The sequence below is a fragment of the Mustelus asterias genome, unplaced genomic scaffold, assembly GCF_964213995.1.
Source record: "Mustelus asterias unplaced genomic scaffold, sMusAst1.hap1.1 HAP1_SCAFFOLD_3542, whole genome shotgun sequence".
Taxonomy (NCBI): domain Eukaryota; kingdom Metazoa; phylum Chordata; class Chondrichthyes; order Carcharhiniformes; family Triakidae; genus Mustelus; species Mustelus asterias.
Window position 1 is genome coordinate 10259 of NW_027593487.1, and position 14742 is coordinate 25000.

The window sequence follows — 14742 nt, forward strand, 5'->3', positions numbered from 1 at the left end:
CAGCCAATGGAAGGCCGCGGCTAAGACAATGGAGGGCGGGGTTTCCCCTGGATGGCTGACCAATGGGAGGCCGCGGGAAGAGGGGGCGGGGCGGGGGTGGGAAGGGCCAGCCAATCAAGTGGGAGGCAGTGGGTGGGCGGGGATTGCTGCGCGGCAGCGGGGATGCTAATGAGGGGCGGTGACCTCATCTCGACGCTCTCTGGCCAATAGGAGGCCGCAGCAGGAATGGGCGGGGCCGGTTCCAGGCCAATCGGGGACAGAGCTGGAGACGAGGGGGCGGGGAAAGGGGGCGGCGGCGCAGCCAATGGGAGGCCGCGGGACGAAGGGGCGGGGCCCGCGCTGCAGCCAATTGAGACGCCCGCCCATGGAAGGGGGCGGGGTTTCGGCGCGGGCGCGACCGCCAATCAGAGGACGCAGAGCGAAGGGGCCAATCGGAGGGGGCGACCGGACAATGGAGGGCGGGGTTTGGTGGCGGCCAATGGGAGGCCGCGGGTGGGAGGGGCGGGGCGGCCCGCGGGCGTCTCGGCCAATGGGAGGCGGCGCAGAGCCGGGGGCGGGGCCGCCCTCCGGCCAATGGGTAGCCGGGGGGGGCGGGGCCGCCGCCATTTTGCGGAACGCTCCCCGCGGGCCGGCGGCGCGCCGAATGTGGGCCCGAATCGCCGCCGCTGTCCAGCGGCTCCTGAGCCCGGCCCCGGAGCCCGAGGGCCCGCCGCAGGCCCCGGGAGGGGCCGGGGATGCCCGGGCCGCCCGGAAAAGAGGCCGCAGCAGGTAACAGAGGGGGGAGGAAGGGGGGAGGAAGGGGAGAGGGGAGGGGGAAGGGGAGAGGGGAGGGGAGGGGGGGAGGGGGGAGGGGGGGGGGGAGGGGGGGAGGGGGGAGGGGAGGGGGGGAGGGGAGGGGAGGGGGGGAGGGGGGAGGGGAGGGGGGGAGGGGGGAGGGGAGGGGAGGGGGGAGGGGGGAGGGGAGGGGAGGGGGGAGGGGGGGAGGGGGGGGGGAGGGGGGGAGGGGAGGGGGGAGGGGGAGGGGAGGGGGGGAGGGGGAGGGGAGGGGAGGGAGGGGAGGGGGAGGGGGGGGGGGAGGGGAGGGGGGGGGAGGGGGGGGGGGGGGGGAGGGGAGGGGGGGAGGGGAGGGGGGGGAGGGGGGGGGGAGGGGAGGGGGGGGGAGGGGAGGGGGGGGAGGGGGGGGAGGGGAGGGGGGGGGAGGGGGGGGGGGGAGGGGGGGGGGAGGGGAGGGGGGGGGGAGGGGAGGGGGAGGGGGGGGGAGGGGAGGGGGGGGGGGGAGGGGAGGGGGGGGGGGGAGGGGAGGGGAGGGGGGGGGGGGGGAGGGGAGGGGAGGGGGGGGGGGGGGAGGGGAGGGGGGGGGGGGGGGAGGGGAGGGGGGGGGAGGGGAGGGGGGAGGGGGGAGGGGGGGGGGAGAGGGGGGAGGGGAGGGGGGAGGGGAGGGGGGGGGGAGGGGAGGGGGGAGGGGGGAGGGGAGGGGGGAGGGGGGGGGGGAGGGGGGGGGATGGTGGGTGGGGGGAGGAGAGGGGAGAGGAGGGGGGGGGGGCGGAGGGGAGAGGGGGGGGGGCGGAGGGGGAGAGGGGTGGGGGTGAATGCTGGGGAGGGGGGATGGTGGGTGGGGGGAGGGTAGTGCGGGGAGAGGGGGGGTGGGGAGGGGGAGTGAGGTGGGGAGGCGGGGGGAGGGCGAGTGGGTGGGTGGGTGGGTGGGGGGGGGGGTCAATAATGATGGGTAAGGACCTTAAAAAACAGCCCAAAAATCAGCAATAGTGAGAAAAATTGGGTAAATACCCCATCGAAACAGCCTAAACATTAATAATATTGGGTAAATACCCCATCGAAACAGACTAAACATTAATAATATTGGGTAAATACCCCATCGAAACAGCCTAAACATTAATAATATTGGGTAAACACCCCATCGAAACAGACTAAACATTAATAATATTGGGTAAACACCCCATCGAAACAGCCTAAACATTAATAATATTGGGTAAATACCCCATCGAAACAGCCTAAACATTAATAATATTGGGTAAATACCCCATCGAAACAGACTAAACATTAATAATATTGGGTAAATACCCCATCGAAACAGCCTAAACATTAATAATATTGGGTAAACACCCCATCGAAACAGACTAAACATTAATAATATTGGGTAAACACCCCATCGAAACAGCCTAAACATTAATAATATTGGGTAAATAACCCATCGAAACAGCCTAAACATTAATAATATTGGGTAAACACCCCATCGAAACAGCCTAAACATTAATAATATTGGGTAAATAACCCATCGAAACAGCCTAAACATTAATAATATTGGGTAAACACCCCATCGAAACAGCCTAAACATTAATAATATTGGGTAAATAACCCATCGAAACAGACTAAACATTAATAATATTGGGTAAATAACCCATCGAAACAGACTAAACATTAATAATATTGGGTAAACACCCCATCGAAACAGCCTAAACATTAATAATATTGGGTAAATAACCCATCGAAACAGCCTAAACATTAATAATATTGGGTAAACACCCCATCGAAACAGCCTAAACATTAATAATATTGGGTAAATACCCCATCGAAACAGCCTAAACATTAATAATATTGGGTAAATACCCCATCGAAACAGTCTAAACATTAATAATATTGGGTAAACACCCCATCGAAACAGTCTAAACATTAATAATATTGGGTAAATACCCATCGAAACAGACTAAACATTAATAATATTGGGTAAACACCCCATCGAAACAGACTAAACATTAATAATATTGGGTAAATACCCATCGAAACAGACTAAACATTAATAATATTGGGTAAACACCCCATCGAAACAGCCTAAACATTAATAATATTGGGTAAACACCCCATCGAAACAGACTAAACATTAATAATATTGGGTAAACACCCCATCGAAACAGACTAAACATTAATAATATTGGGTAAATACCCATCGAAACAGACTAAACATTAATAATATTGGGTAAATACCCCATCGAAACAGTCTAAACATTAATAATATTGGGTAAATAACCCATCGAAACAGCCTAAACATTAATAATATTGGGTAAACACCCCATCGAAACAGCCTAAACATTAATAATATTGGGTAAACACCCCATCGAAACAGCCTAAACATTAATAATATTGGGTAAATATCCCATCGAAACAGCCTAAACATTAATAATATTGGGTAAACACCCCATCGAAACAGACTAAACATTAATAATATTGGGTAAATACCCCATCGAAACAGACTAAACATTAATAATATTGGGTAAATACCCCATCGAAACAGCCTAAACATTAATAATATTGGGTAAATACCCCATCGAAACAGACTAAACATTAATAATATTGGGTAAATAACCCATCGAAACAGACTAAACATTAATAATATTGGGTAAATAACCCATCGAAACAGACTAAACATTAATAATATTGGGTAAATATCCCATCGAAACAGCCTAAACATTAATAATATTGGGTAAATACCCCATCGAAACAGCCTAAACATTAATAATATTGGGTAAACACCCCATCGAAACAGCCTAAACATTAATAATATTGGGTAAATACCCCATCGAAACAGCCTAAACATTAATAATATTGGGTAAATAACCCATCGAAACAGACTAAACATTAATAATATTGGGTAAATATCCCATCGAAACAGACTAAACATTAATAATATTGGGTAAATACCCCATCGAAACAGACTAAACATTAATAATATTGGGTAAATAACCCATCGAAACAGACTAAACATTAATAATATTGGGTAAATAACCCATCGAAACAGACTAATCATTAATAATATTGGGTAAATACCCCATCGAAACAGACTAAACATTAATAATATTGGGTAAATACCCCATCGAAACAGACTAAACATTAATAATATTGGGTAAATACCCCATCGAAACAGCCTAAACATTAATAATATTGGGTAAATATCCCATCGAAACAGACTAAACATTAATAATATTGGGTAAATACCCCATCGAAACAGACTAAACATTAATAATATTGGGTAAATAACCCATCGAAACAGACTAAACATTAATAATATTGGGTAAATAACCCATCGAAACAGACTAAACATTAATAATATTGGGTAAATAACCCATCGAAACAGACTAAACATTAATAATATCGGGTAAATAACCCATCGAAACAGACTAAACATTAATAATATTGGGTAAATAACCCATCGAAACAGACTAAACATTAATAATATTGGGTAAATACCCCATCGAAACAGACTAAACATTAATAATATTGGGTAAATATCCCATCGAAACAGACTAAACATTAATAATATTGGGTAAATACCCCATCGAAACAGACTAAACATTAATAATATTGGGTAAATAACCCATCGAAACAGACTAAACATTAATAATATTGGGTAAATAACCCATCGAAACAGACTAAACATTAATAATATTGGGTAAATACCCCATCGAAACAGACTAAACATTAATAATATTGGGTAAATAACCCATCGAAACAGACTAAACATTAATAATATTGGGTAAATAACCCATCGAAACAGACTAAACATTAATAATATTGGGTAAATACCCCATCGAAACAGACTAAACATTAATAATATTGGGTAAATAACCCATCGAAACAGCCTAAACATTAATAATATCGGGTAAATAACCCATCGAAACAGACTAAACATTAATAATATTGGGTAAATAACCCATCGAAACAGACTAAACATTAATAATATTGGGTAAATACCCCATCGAAACAGACTAAACATTAATAATATTGGGTAAATAACCCATCGAAACAGCCTAAACATTAATAATATCGGGTAAATAACCCATCGAAACAGCCTAAACATTAATAATATTGGGTAAACACCCCATCGAAACAGACTAAACATTAATAATATTGGGTAAATACCCCATCGAAACAGACTAAACATTAATAATATTGGGTAAATACCCCATCGAAACAGACTAAACATTAATAATATTGGGTAAATACCCCATCGAAACAGACTAAACATTAATAATATTGGGTAAATACCCCATCGAAACAGTCTAAACATTAATAATATTGGGTAAATACCCCATCGAAACAGACTAAACATTAATAATATTGGGTAAATACCCATCGAAACAGTCTAAACATTAATAATATTGGGTAAATACCCCATCGAAACAGTCGAAACATTAATAATATTGGGTAAACACCCCATCGAAACAGACTAATCATTAATAATATTGGGTAAATACCCCATCGAAACAGTCTAAACATTAATAATATTGGGTAAATACCCCATCGAAACAGACTAAACATTAATAATATTGGGTAAATACCCCATCGAAACAGACTAAACATTAATAATATTGGGTAAATACCCCATCGAAACAGACTAAACATTAATAATATTGGGTAAATAACCCATCGAAACAGCCTAAACATTAATAATATTGGGTAAATACCCATCGAAACAGACTAAACATTAATAATATTGGGTAAATATCCCATCAAAACAGTCTAAACATTAATAATATTGGGTAAACACCCCATCGAAACAGACTAAACATTAATAATATTGGGTAAATAACCCATCGAAACAGTCTAAACATTAATAATATTGGGTAAATACCCCATCGAAACAGCCTAAACATTAATAATATTGGGTAAATAACCCATCGAAACAGCCTAAACATTAATAATATTGGGTAAATATCCCATCGAAACAGCCTAAACATTAATAATATTGGGTAAATATCCCATCGAAACAGTCTAAACATTAATAATATTGGGTAAATACCCATCGAAACAGACTAAACATTAATAATATTGGGTAAATATCCCATCAAAACAGTCTAAACATTAATAATATTGGGTAAACACCCCATCGAAACAGTCTAAACATTAATAATATTGGGTAAATACCCCATCGAAACAGCCTAAACATTAATAATATTGGGTAAATAACCCATCGAAACAGCCTAAACATTAATAATATTGGGTAAATATCCCATCGAAACAGCCTAAACATTAATAATATTGGGTAAATACCCCATCGAAACAGTCTAAACATTAATAATATTGGGTAAATACCCCATCGAAACAGACTAAACATTAATAATATTGGGTAAATACCCCATCGAAACAGCCTAAACATTAATAATATTGGGTAAATACCCCATCGAAACAGTCTAAACATTAATAATATTGGGTAAATACCCCATCGAAACAGTCTAAGCATTAATAATATTGGGTAAATAACCCATCGAAACAGACTAAACATTAATAATATTGGGTAATTACCCCATCGAAACAGCCTAAACATTAATAATATTGGGTAAATAACCCATCGAAACAGACTAAACATTAATAATATTGGGTAAATACCCCATCGAAACAGACTAAACATTAATAATATTGGGTAAATAACCCATCGAAACAGACTAAACATTAATAATATTGGGTAAATACCCCATCGAAACAGGCTAAACATTAATAATATTGGGTAAATACCCCATCGAAACAGACTAAACATTAATAATATTGGGTAAATACCCCATCGAAACAGACTAAACATTAATAATATTGGGTAAACACCCCATCGAAACAGACTAAACATTAATAATATTGGGTAAATACCTCATCGAAACAGTCTAAACATTAATAATATTGGGTAAATACCTCATCGAAACAGACTAAACATTAATAATATTGGGTAAATACCTCATCGAAACAGACTAAACATTAATAATATTGGGTAAATACCCATCGAAACAGTCTAAACATTAATAATATTGGGTAAATATCCCATCGAAACAGTCTAACCATTAATAATATTGGGTAAATAACCCATCGAAACAGTCTAAACATTAATAATATTGGGTAAATACCCCATCGAAACAGACTAAACATTAATAATATTGGGTAAACAACCCATCGAAACAGACTAAACATTAATAATATTGGGTCAATACCCCATCGAAACAGACTAAACATTAATAATATTGGGTAAATAACCCATCGAAACAGACTAAACATTAATAATATTGGGTAAATAACCCATCGAAACAGACTAAACATTAATAATATTGGGTAAATATCCCATCGAAACAGCCTAAACATTAATAATATTGGGTAAATAACCCATCGAAACAGTCTAAACATTAATAATATTGGGTAAATACCCATCGAAACAGCCTAAACATTAATAATATTGGGTAAATAACCCATCGAAACAGACTAAACATTAATAATATTGGGTAAATACCTCATCGAAACAGACTAAACATTAATAATATTGGGTAAATACCCCATCGAAACAGACTAAACATTAATAATATTGGGTAAATACCCCATCGAAACAGTCTAAACATTAATAATATTGGGTAAATAACCCATCGAAACAGTCTAAACATTAATAATATTGGGTAAATACCCCATCGAAACAGACTAAACATTAATAATATTGGGTAAATAACCCATCGAAACAGACTAAACATGAATAATATTGGGTAAATACCCCATCGAAATAGTCTAAACATTAACAAATTTGATAGAATTCTTTGAGGAGGTAACTAAGTGTGTTGATGAAGGTAGGGCAGTTGATGTCATACACATGGATTTTAGTAAGGCGTTTGATAAGGTCCCCCATGGTCGGCTTATGATGAAAGTGAGGAGGTGTGGGATAGAGGGAAAGTTGGCCGATTGGATAGGTAACTGGCTGTCTGATCGAAGACAGAGGGTGGTGGTGGATGGAAAATTTTCGGATTGGAGGCAGGTTGCTAGCGGAGTGCCGCAGGGATCAGTGTTTGGTCCTCTGCTCTTTGTGATTTTTATTAATGACTTAGAGGAGGGGGCTGAAGGGTGGATCAGTAAATTTGCTGATGACACCAAGATTGGTGGAGTAGTGGATGAGGTGGAGGGGTGTTGTAGGCTGCAAAGAGACATAGATAGGATGCAAAGCTGGGCTGAAAAATGGCAAATGGAGTTTAACCCTGATAAATGTGAGGTGATTCATTTTGGTAGGACTAATTTAAATGTGGATTACAGGGTCAAAGGTAGGGTTCTGAAGACTGTGGAGGAACAGAGAGATCTTGGGGTCCATATCCACAGATCTCTAAAGGTTGCCACTCAAGTGGATAGAGCTGTGAAGAAGGCCTATAGTGTGTTAGCTTTTATTAACAGGGGGTTGGAGTTTAAGAGCCGTGGGGTTATGCTGCAACTGTACAGGACCTTGGTGAGACCACATTTGGAATATTGTGTGCAGTTCTGGTCACCTCACTATAAGAAGGATGTGGAAGCGCTGGAAAGAGTGCAGAGGAGATTTACCAGGATGCTGCCTGGTTTGGAGGGCAGGTCTTATGAGGAAAGGTTGAGGGAGCTCGGGCTGTTCTCTCTGGAGTGGAGGAGGCTGAGGGGAGACTTAATAGAGGTTTATAAAATGATGAAGGGGATAGATAGAGTGAACGTTCAAAGACTATTTCCTCGGGTGGGATGGAGATATTACAAGGGGGTATAACTATAGGGTTCGTGGTGGGAGATATAGGAAGGATATCAGAGGTAGGTTCTTTACGCAGAGAGTGGTTGGGGTGTGGAATGGACTGCCTGCAGTGATAGTGGAGTCAGACACTTTAGGAACATTTAAGCGGTTATTGGATCGGCACATGGAGCACACCAGGATGATAGGGAGTGGGATAGCTTGATCTTGGTTTCAGATAAAGCTCGGCACAACATCATGGGCCGAAGGGCCTGTTCTGTGCTGTTACTGTTCTATGTTCTAATAATCGGTAAATACCCCATCTAAACAGCCTAAACATTAATAATATTGGGTGAATACCCCATCGAAACAGTCAATGGTTTGTTAACATCGGGCGAATCTTTTCCCAAACCAGTTCCTTGTTGGTTCCGTGATGTGTTTCTCAGTGATCGATGACGGTTCGGGACTGGCACGGTGGGGTTATCACTGCTGCCTCGTGGCGCCGGGGACCCCGGGTTCGATTCCCCAGGCCTTGGGTCACTGTCTGCGCACGTTCCCCCCGTGTCTGCGTGGGTTTTCATCCGGGTGCTCCCGTTTCCTCCTGCAGTCCGAATGACGTGCGGGTTCGCGTTGCGTTGGGCCGTGCGAAATTCTCCCTCGGTGTCCAAAGGGTAGAAACTCGTAGCAGGAGGGAGGCCATTCGGCCCTCCAAGCCTGCACTGGCCATGCTGTCCTCCCTGAACTAAAACCCTTTATACATACGGAGTCCGTAACCTACCCTTCCGGGGACCATATCACTCTATTCCCATCCTATTCATAAGAACATAAGAAATAGGAGCAGGAGTAGGCCATCTAGCCCCTCGAGCCTGCCCCGCCATTCAATAAGATCATGGCTGATCTGACGTGGATCAGTACCACTTACCCGCCTGATCCCCACAACCCTTAATTCCCTTACCGCTCAGGAATCCATCTATCCGTGATTTAAACATATTCAGCGAGGTAGCCTCCACCACCTCAGTGGGCAGAGAATTCCAGAGATTCACCACCCTCTGGGAGAAGAAGTTCCTCCTCAACTCTGTCTTAAACCGACCCCCCTTTATTTTGAGGCTGTGCCCTCTAGTTTTAACTTCCTTACTAAGTGGAAAGAATCTCTCCGCCTCCACCCTATCCAGCCCCCGCATTATCTTATAAGTCTCCATAAGATCCCCCCTCATCCTTCTAAACTCCAACGAGTACAAACCCAATCTCCTCAGTCTCTCCTCATAATCAACACCCCCTCATCTCCGGTATCAACCTGGTGAACCTTCTCTGCACTCCCTCCAAGGCCAATATATCCTTCCTCATATAAGGGGACCAATACTGCACACAGTATTCCAGCTGCGGCCTCACCAATGCCCTGTACAGGTGCATCAAGACATCCCTGCTTTTATATTCTATCCCCCTCGCAATATAGGCCAACATCCCATTTGCCTTCTTGATCACCTGTTGTACCTGCAGACTGGGCTTTTGCGTCTCATGCACAAGGACCCCCAGGTCCCTCTGCACGGTAGCATGAATTCATGTGTTCATCCGGTTGCCCCTTCAATGTTGCTATCATACCTGCCCCCACCACCTCCCCGGGTAGTGAGTTCCAGACATTCACCACCCTCTGTGTAAAAAAAAATTACCTCGCACATCTCCTCTAACCTTTTCCCCACGCACCTTAACCCTATGTCCCCGAGTACTTGACTTTTCGACCCTTGGAAAGAGCATCTGACTATCCACTCTGTGTTATTTAATTAGTAGTCACAAGTAGGCTTACGTTAACACTGCAGCGAAGTTACTGTGAATATCCCCTATCCCCGAGTCGCCCACACTCCGGCTGACACTGAGGGAGAATTTAGCCCGGCCCAATCCACCCTAACCCAGCCCCGTCTTTCAGACTGTGGGAGGAAACCGGAGCACCCGGAGGAAACCCACGCAGACACGGGGAGAACGTGCAAACCATGCCCCTCATAATCTTGTAGACTTCTATCAGGTCTCCCCCTCAACCTCCGTCGCTCCAGTGAGAACAAACCAAGTTTCTCCAACCTCTCCTCATAGCTAATGTCCTCCAGACCAGGCAACATCCTGGTAAATCTTTTCTGTAACCCTCTCCAAAGCCTCCACATCCTTCTGGTAGTGTGGCGACCAGAATTGAACACTATATTCCAAGTGCGGCCGAACTAAGGTTCTATAAAGCTGCAACATGACTTGCCCAATTTTTAAACTCAATGCCCCGGCTGATGAAGGCAAGCATGCCATATGCCTTCTTGACTACCTTCTCCACCTGCGTTGCCACTTTGTGACCTGTGTACCTGTACACCCAGATCCCTCTGCCTATCAATACTCTTAAGGGTTCTACCATTTCCCTACCCTACCCAACTACTTTCTGTGGGAGTGAATTCCACTCATTCACCACCCTCTGGGTGAAGAAATTTCCCCTCACCTCAGTCCTAAAAGGGTTTAACCCCCTTATCCTCAAACTATGACCCCCCCTAGTTCTGGACTCCCCCCACCATCGGGAACATTCTGAATCTACCCTGTTAGAATTTTATAAGTTTCTATGAGATCCCCTCTCACTCTCCTAAACCCCAGTGAATATAATCCTCACCGACTTAGTCTCTCCTCATATGACGGACCTGCCATCCCAGGAATCAGCCTGGTAAACCTTCGCTGCGCTCCCTCTATAGCAAGGACATCCTTCCTCAGATAAGGAGACCAAAACTGCACACAATACTCCAGGTGTGGCCTCACCAACGCCCTGTACAATTGCAGCAAAACATCCCTATCCCGATACTCCAATCCTCTCGCTACGAAGGCCAACATACCATCTGCCTTCTTCACTGCCTGCTGTACCTGCACGCTTACTCTCAGCGACTGATGCACGAGGACTCCAAGGTCTCGCTGAGTATCCCCCCTCTCTCGATTCACACCCATTCCAGTAATAATCTGTCTTCTATGTAGGTTAGGTGGATTGGGCCATGCTAAATTGCCCCTTAGAGTCAAAAGATGTGTAGGTTAGGTGGATTGGCCATGCTAAATTGTTCCTTAGTGTCCAAAGATCTGTAGGTTAGGGTGGATTGGCCATGCTAAATTGCCCCTTAGTGTCCAAAGATGTGTAGGTTAGGTGGATTGGCCATGCTAAATTGTCCCTTCGTGTCCAAAGATGTGTAGGTTAGGTGGATTGGCCATGCTAAATTGTCCCTTAGTGTCCAAAGATGTGCAGGTTAGGTGGATTGGCCATGCTAAATTGCCCTTTAGTGTCCAAAGATGTGTAGGTTAGGGTGGATTGGCCATGCTAAATTGCCCTTTCGTGTCCAAAGATGTGTAGGTTAGGTGGATTGGCCATGCTAAATTGCCCTTTCGTGTCCAAAGATGTGTAGGTTAGGGTGGATTGGCCATGCTAAATTGCCCTTTCGTGTCCAAAGATGTGTAGGTTAGGGTGGATTGGCCATGCTAAATTGTCCCTTAGTGTCCCAAAGATGTGCAGGTTAGGGTGGATTGGCCATGCTAAATTGCCCCTTAGTGTCCAAAGATGTGTAGGTTAGGTGGATTGGCCATGCTAAATTGCCCCTTAGTGTCCAAAGATGTGTAGGTTAGGGTGGATTGGCCATGCTAAATTGTCCCTTAGTGTCCAAAGATGTGTAGGTTAGGTGGATTGGCCATGCTAAATTGCCCTTTAGTGTCCAAAGATGTGTAGGTTAGGGTGGATTGGCCATGCTAAATTGCCCTTTAGTGTCCAAAGATGTGCAGGTTAGGGTGGATTGGCCATGCTAAATTGCCCTTTAGTGTCCAAAGATGTGTAGGTTAGGGTGGATTGGCCATGCTAAATTGCCCCTTAGTGTCCAAAGATGTGTAGGTTAGGGTGGATTGGCCATGCTAAATTGCCCTTTAGTGTCCAAAGATGTGTAGGTTAGGGTGGATTGGCCATGCTAAATTGCCCCTTAGTGTCCAAAGATGTGTAGGTTAGGGTGGATTGGCCATGCTAAATTGCCCCTTAGTGTCCAAAGATGTGTAGGTTAGGGTGGATTGGCCATGCTAAATTGCCCCTTAGTGTCCAAAGATGTGTAGGTTAGGGTGGATTGGCCATGCTAAATTGTCCCTTAGTGTCCAAAGATGTGTAGGTTAGGGGGATTGGCCATGCTAAATTGCCCCTTAGTGTCCAAAGATGTGTAGGTTAGGGTGGATTGGCCATGCTAAATTGCCCTTTAGTGTCCAAAGATGTGTAGGTTGGGTGGATTGGCCATGCTAAATTGTCCCTTAGTGTCCAAAGATGTGTAGGTTAGGGTGGATTGGCCGTGCTAAATGTGTGGGGTTACGGGGAATGGGGCGTGGGTAAGATAATATCAAATGTTGATCAGTCAAAGGCAATGATCGATGAAACGGTGGTTACTCGATAGCTGACAGACGCTGGACAGATGTGGGGAAATACCCATCAAAATAGCAATTATGGAAAGTATGCTCGGCAGAAGTTGTCCGTACTAGTACCAAGAACAAAGAAAATTCCAGCACAGGAACAGGCCCTTCGGCCCTCCTGCACCGACCATGCTGTTCCCCCCTGTCTGAACTAAAGCCCCCTACCCTTCCGGGGACCGTATCCCTCTATTCCCATCCTATTCATGTATTTGTCCAGACGCCCCTTAAAACTCACGACCGTATCCGCTCCCACTCCCTCCCCCGGCAGCGAGTTCCAGGCACCCACCACCCTCTGTGTAAAAAAACTTGCCTCGTACATCTCCTTTAAACCTTGCCCCTCGCACCTTAAACCTGTGCCCCCCCCCCCTAGTAATTGACTCTTCCACCCTGGGGGGAAAAAGCTTCTGACTATCCACTCTGTCCATGCCCCTCATAATCTTGTAGACAGGTCTCCCCCTCAACCTCCGTCGCTCCAGTGAGAACAAACCAAGTTTCTCCAACCTCTCCTCATAGCTAATGCCCTCCAGACCAGGCAACATCCTGGTAAATCTTTTCTGTACCCTCTCCAAAGCCTCCACATCCTTCTGGGAGTGTGGCGACCAGAATTGAACACTATATTCCAAGTGCGGTCTAACTAAGGTTCTATAAAGCTGCAACATGACTTGCCAATTTTTAAACTCAATGCCCTGGCCGATGAAGGCAAGCGTGCCGTCTGCCTTCTTGACTACCTTCTCCACCTGCGTTGCCACTTTGTGACCTGTGTACCTGTACACCCAGATCCCTCTGCCTATCGATACTCTTCAGGGTTCTGCCATTTACTGTATATTTCCCATCTGTGTTGGACCTTCCAGAATGCATTACCTCCCATTTGTCCGGATGCTGCAACTGTCCAGGACCTTGGTGAGACCACATTTGGAATATTGTGTGCAGTTCTGGTCACCTCACTAGAACATAGAACATAGAACAGTACAGCACAGAACAGGCCCTTCGGCCCACGATGTTGTGCCGACCTTCATCTGAAACCAAGATCAAGCTATCCCACTCCCTACCATCCTGGTGTGCTCCATGTGCCTATCCAATAACCGCTTAAATGTTCCTAAAGTGTCTGACTCCACTATCACTGCAGGCAGTCCATTCCACACCCCAACCACTCTCTGCGTGAAGAACCTACCTCTGATATCCTTCCTATATCTCCCACCATGAACCCTATAGTTATGCCCCCTTGTAACAGCTCCATCCACCCGAGGAAATAGTCTTTGAACGTTCACTCGATCTATCCCCTTCATCATTTTATAAACCTCTATTAAGTCTCCACTCAATCTCCTCCGCTCCAGAGAGAACAGCCCCAGCTCCCTCAACCTTTCCTCATAAGACCGACACTCCAAACCAGGCAGCATCCTGGTAAATCTCCTCTGCACTCTTTCCAGCGCTTCCACATCCTTCTTATAGTGAGGTGACCAGAACTGCACACAATATTCCAAATGCGGTCTCACCAAGGTCCTGTACAGTTGCAGCATAACCCCACGGCTCTTAAACTCCAACCCCCTGTTAATAAAAGCTAACACACTATATGCCTTCTTCACAGCTCTATCCACTTGAGTGGCAACCTTTAGAGATCTGTGGATATGGACCCCAAGATCTCTCTGTTCCTCCACAGTCTTCAGAACCCTACCTTTGACCCTGTAATCCACATTTAAATTAGTCCGACCAAAATGAATCACCTCACATTTATCAGGGTTAAACTCCATTTGCCATTTTTCAGCCCCGCTTTGCATCCTATCTATGTCTCTTTGCAGCCTACAACAGCCCTCCACCTC

The 14742-nt window shown here is 45.3% G+C and overlaps 1 protein-coding gene across 1 annotated transcript in view; it reads left to right on the top strand.

The window, feature by feature from the left end:
- Positions 1 to 529: 529 nt before the first annotated feature.
- The window catches only part of LOC144490641 (uncharacterized), a gene marked incomplete at its 3' end in the record, with an annotated part of 19095 nt that continues 4882 nt past the window's right edge, over positions 530 to 14742 (top strand). Inside the window, exon 1 of the mRNA XM_078208341.1 lies at positions 530 to 768. Within this exon, the coding sequence (XP_078064467.1) occupies positions 530 to 768 (239 nt within the window). The remainder of the gene's footprint in view (positions 769 to 14742) is intronic.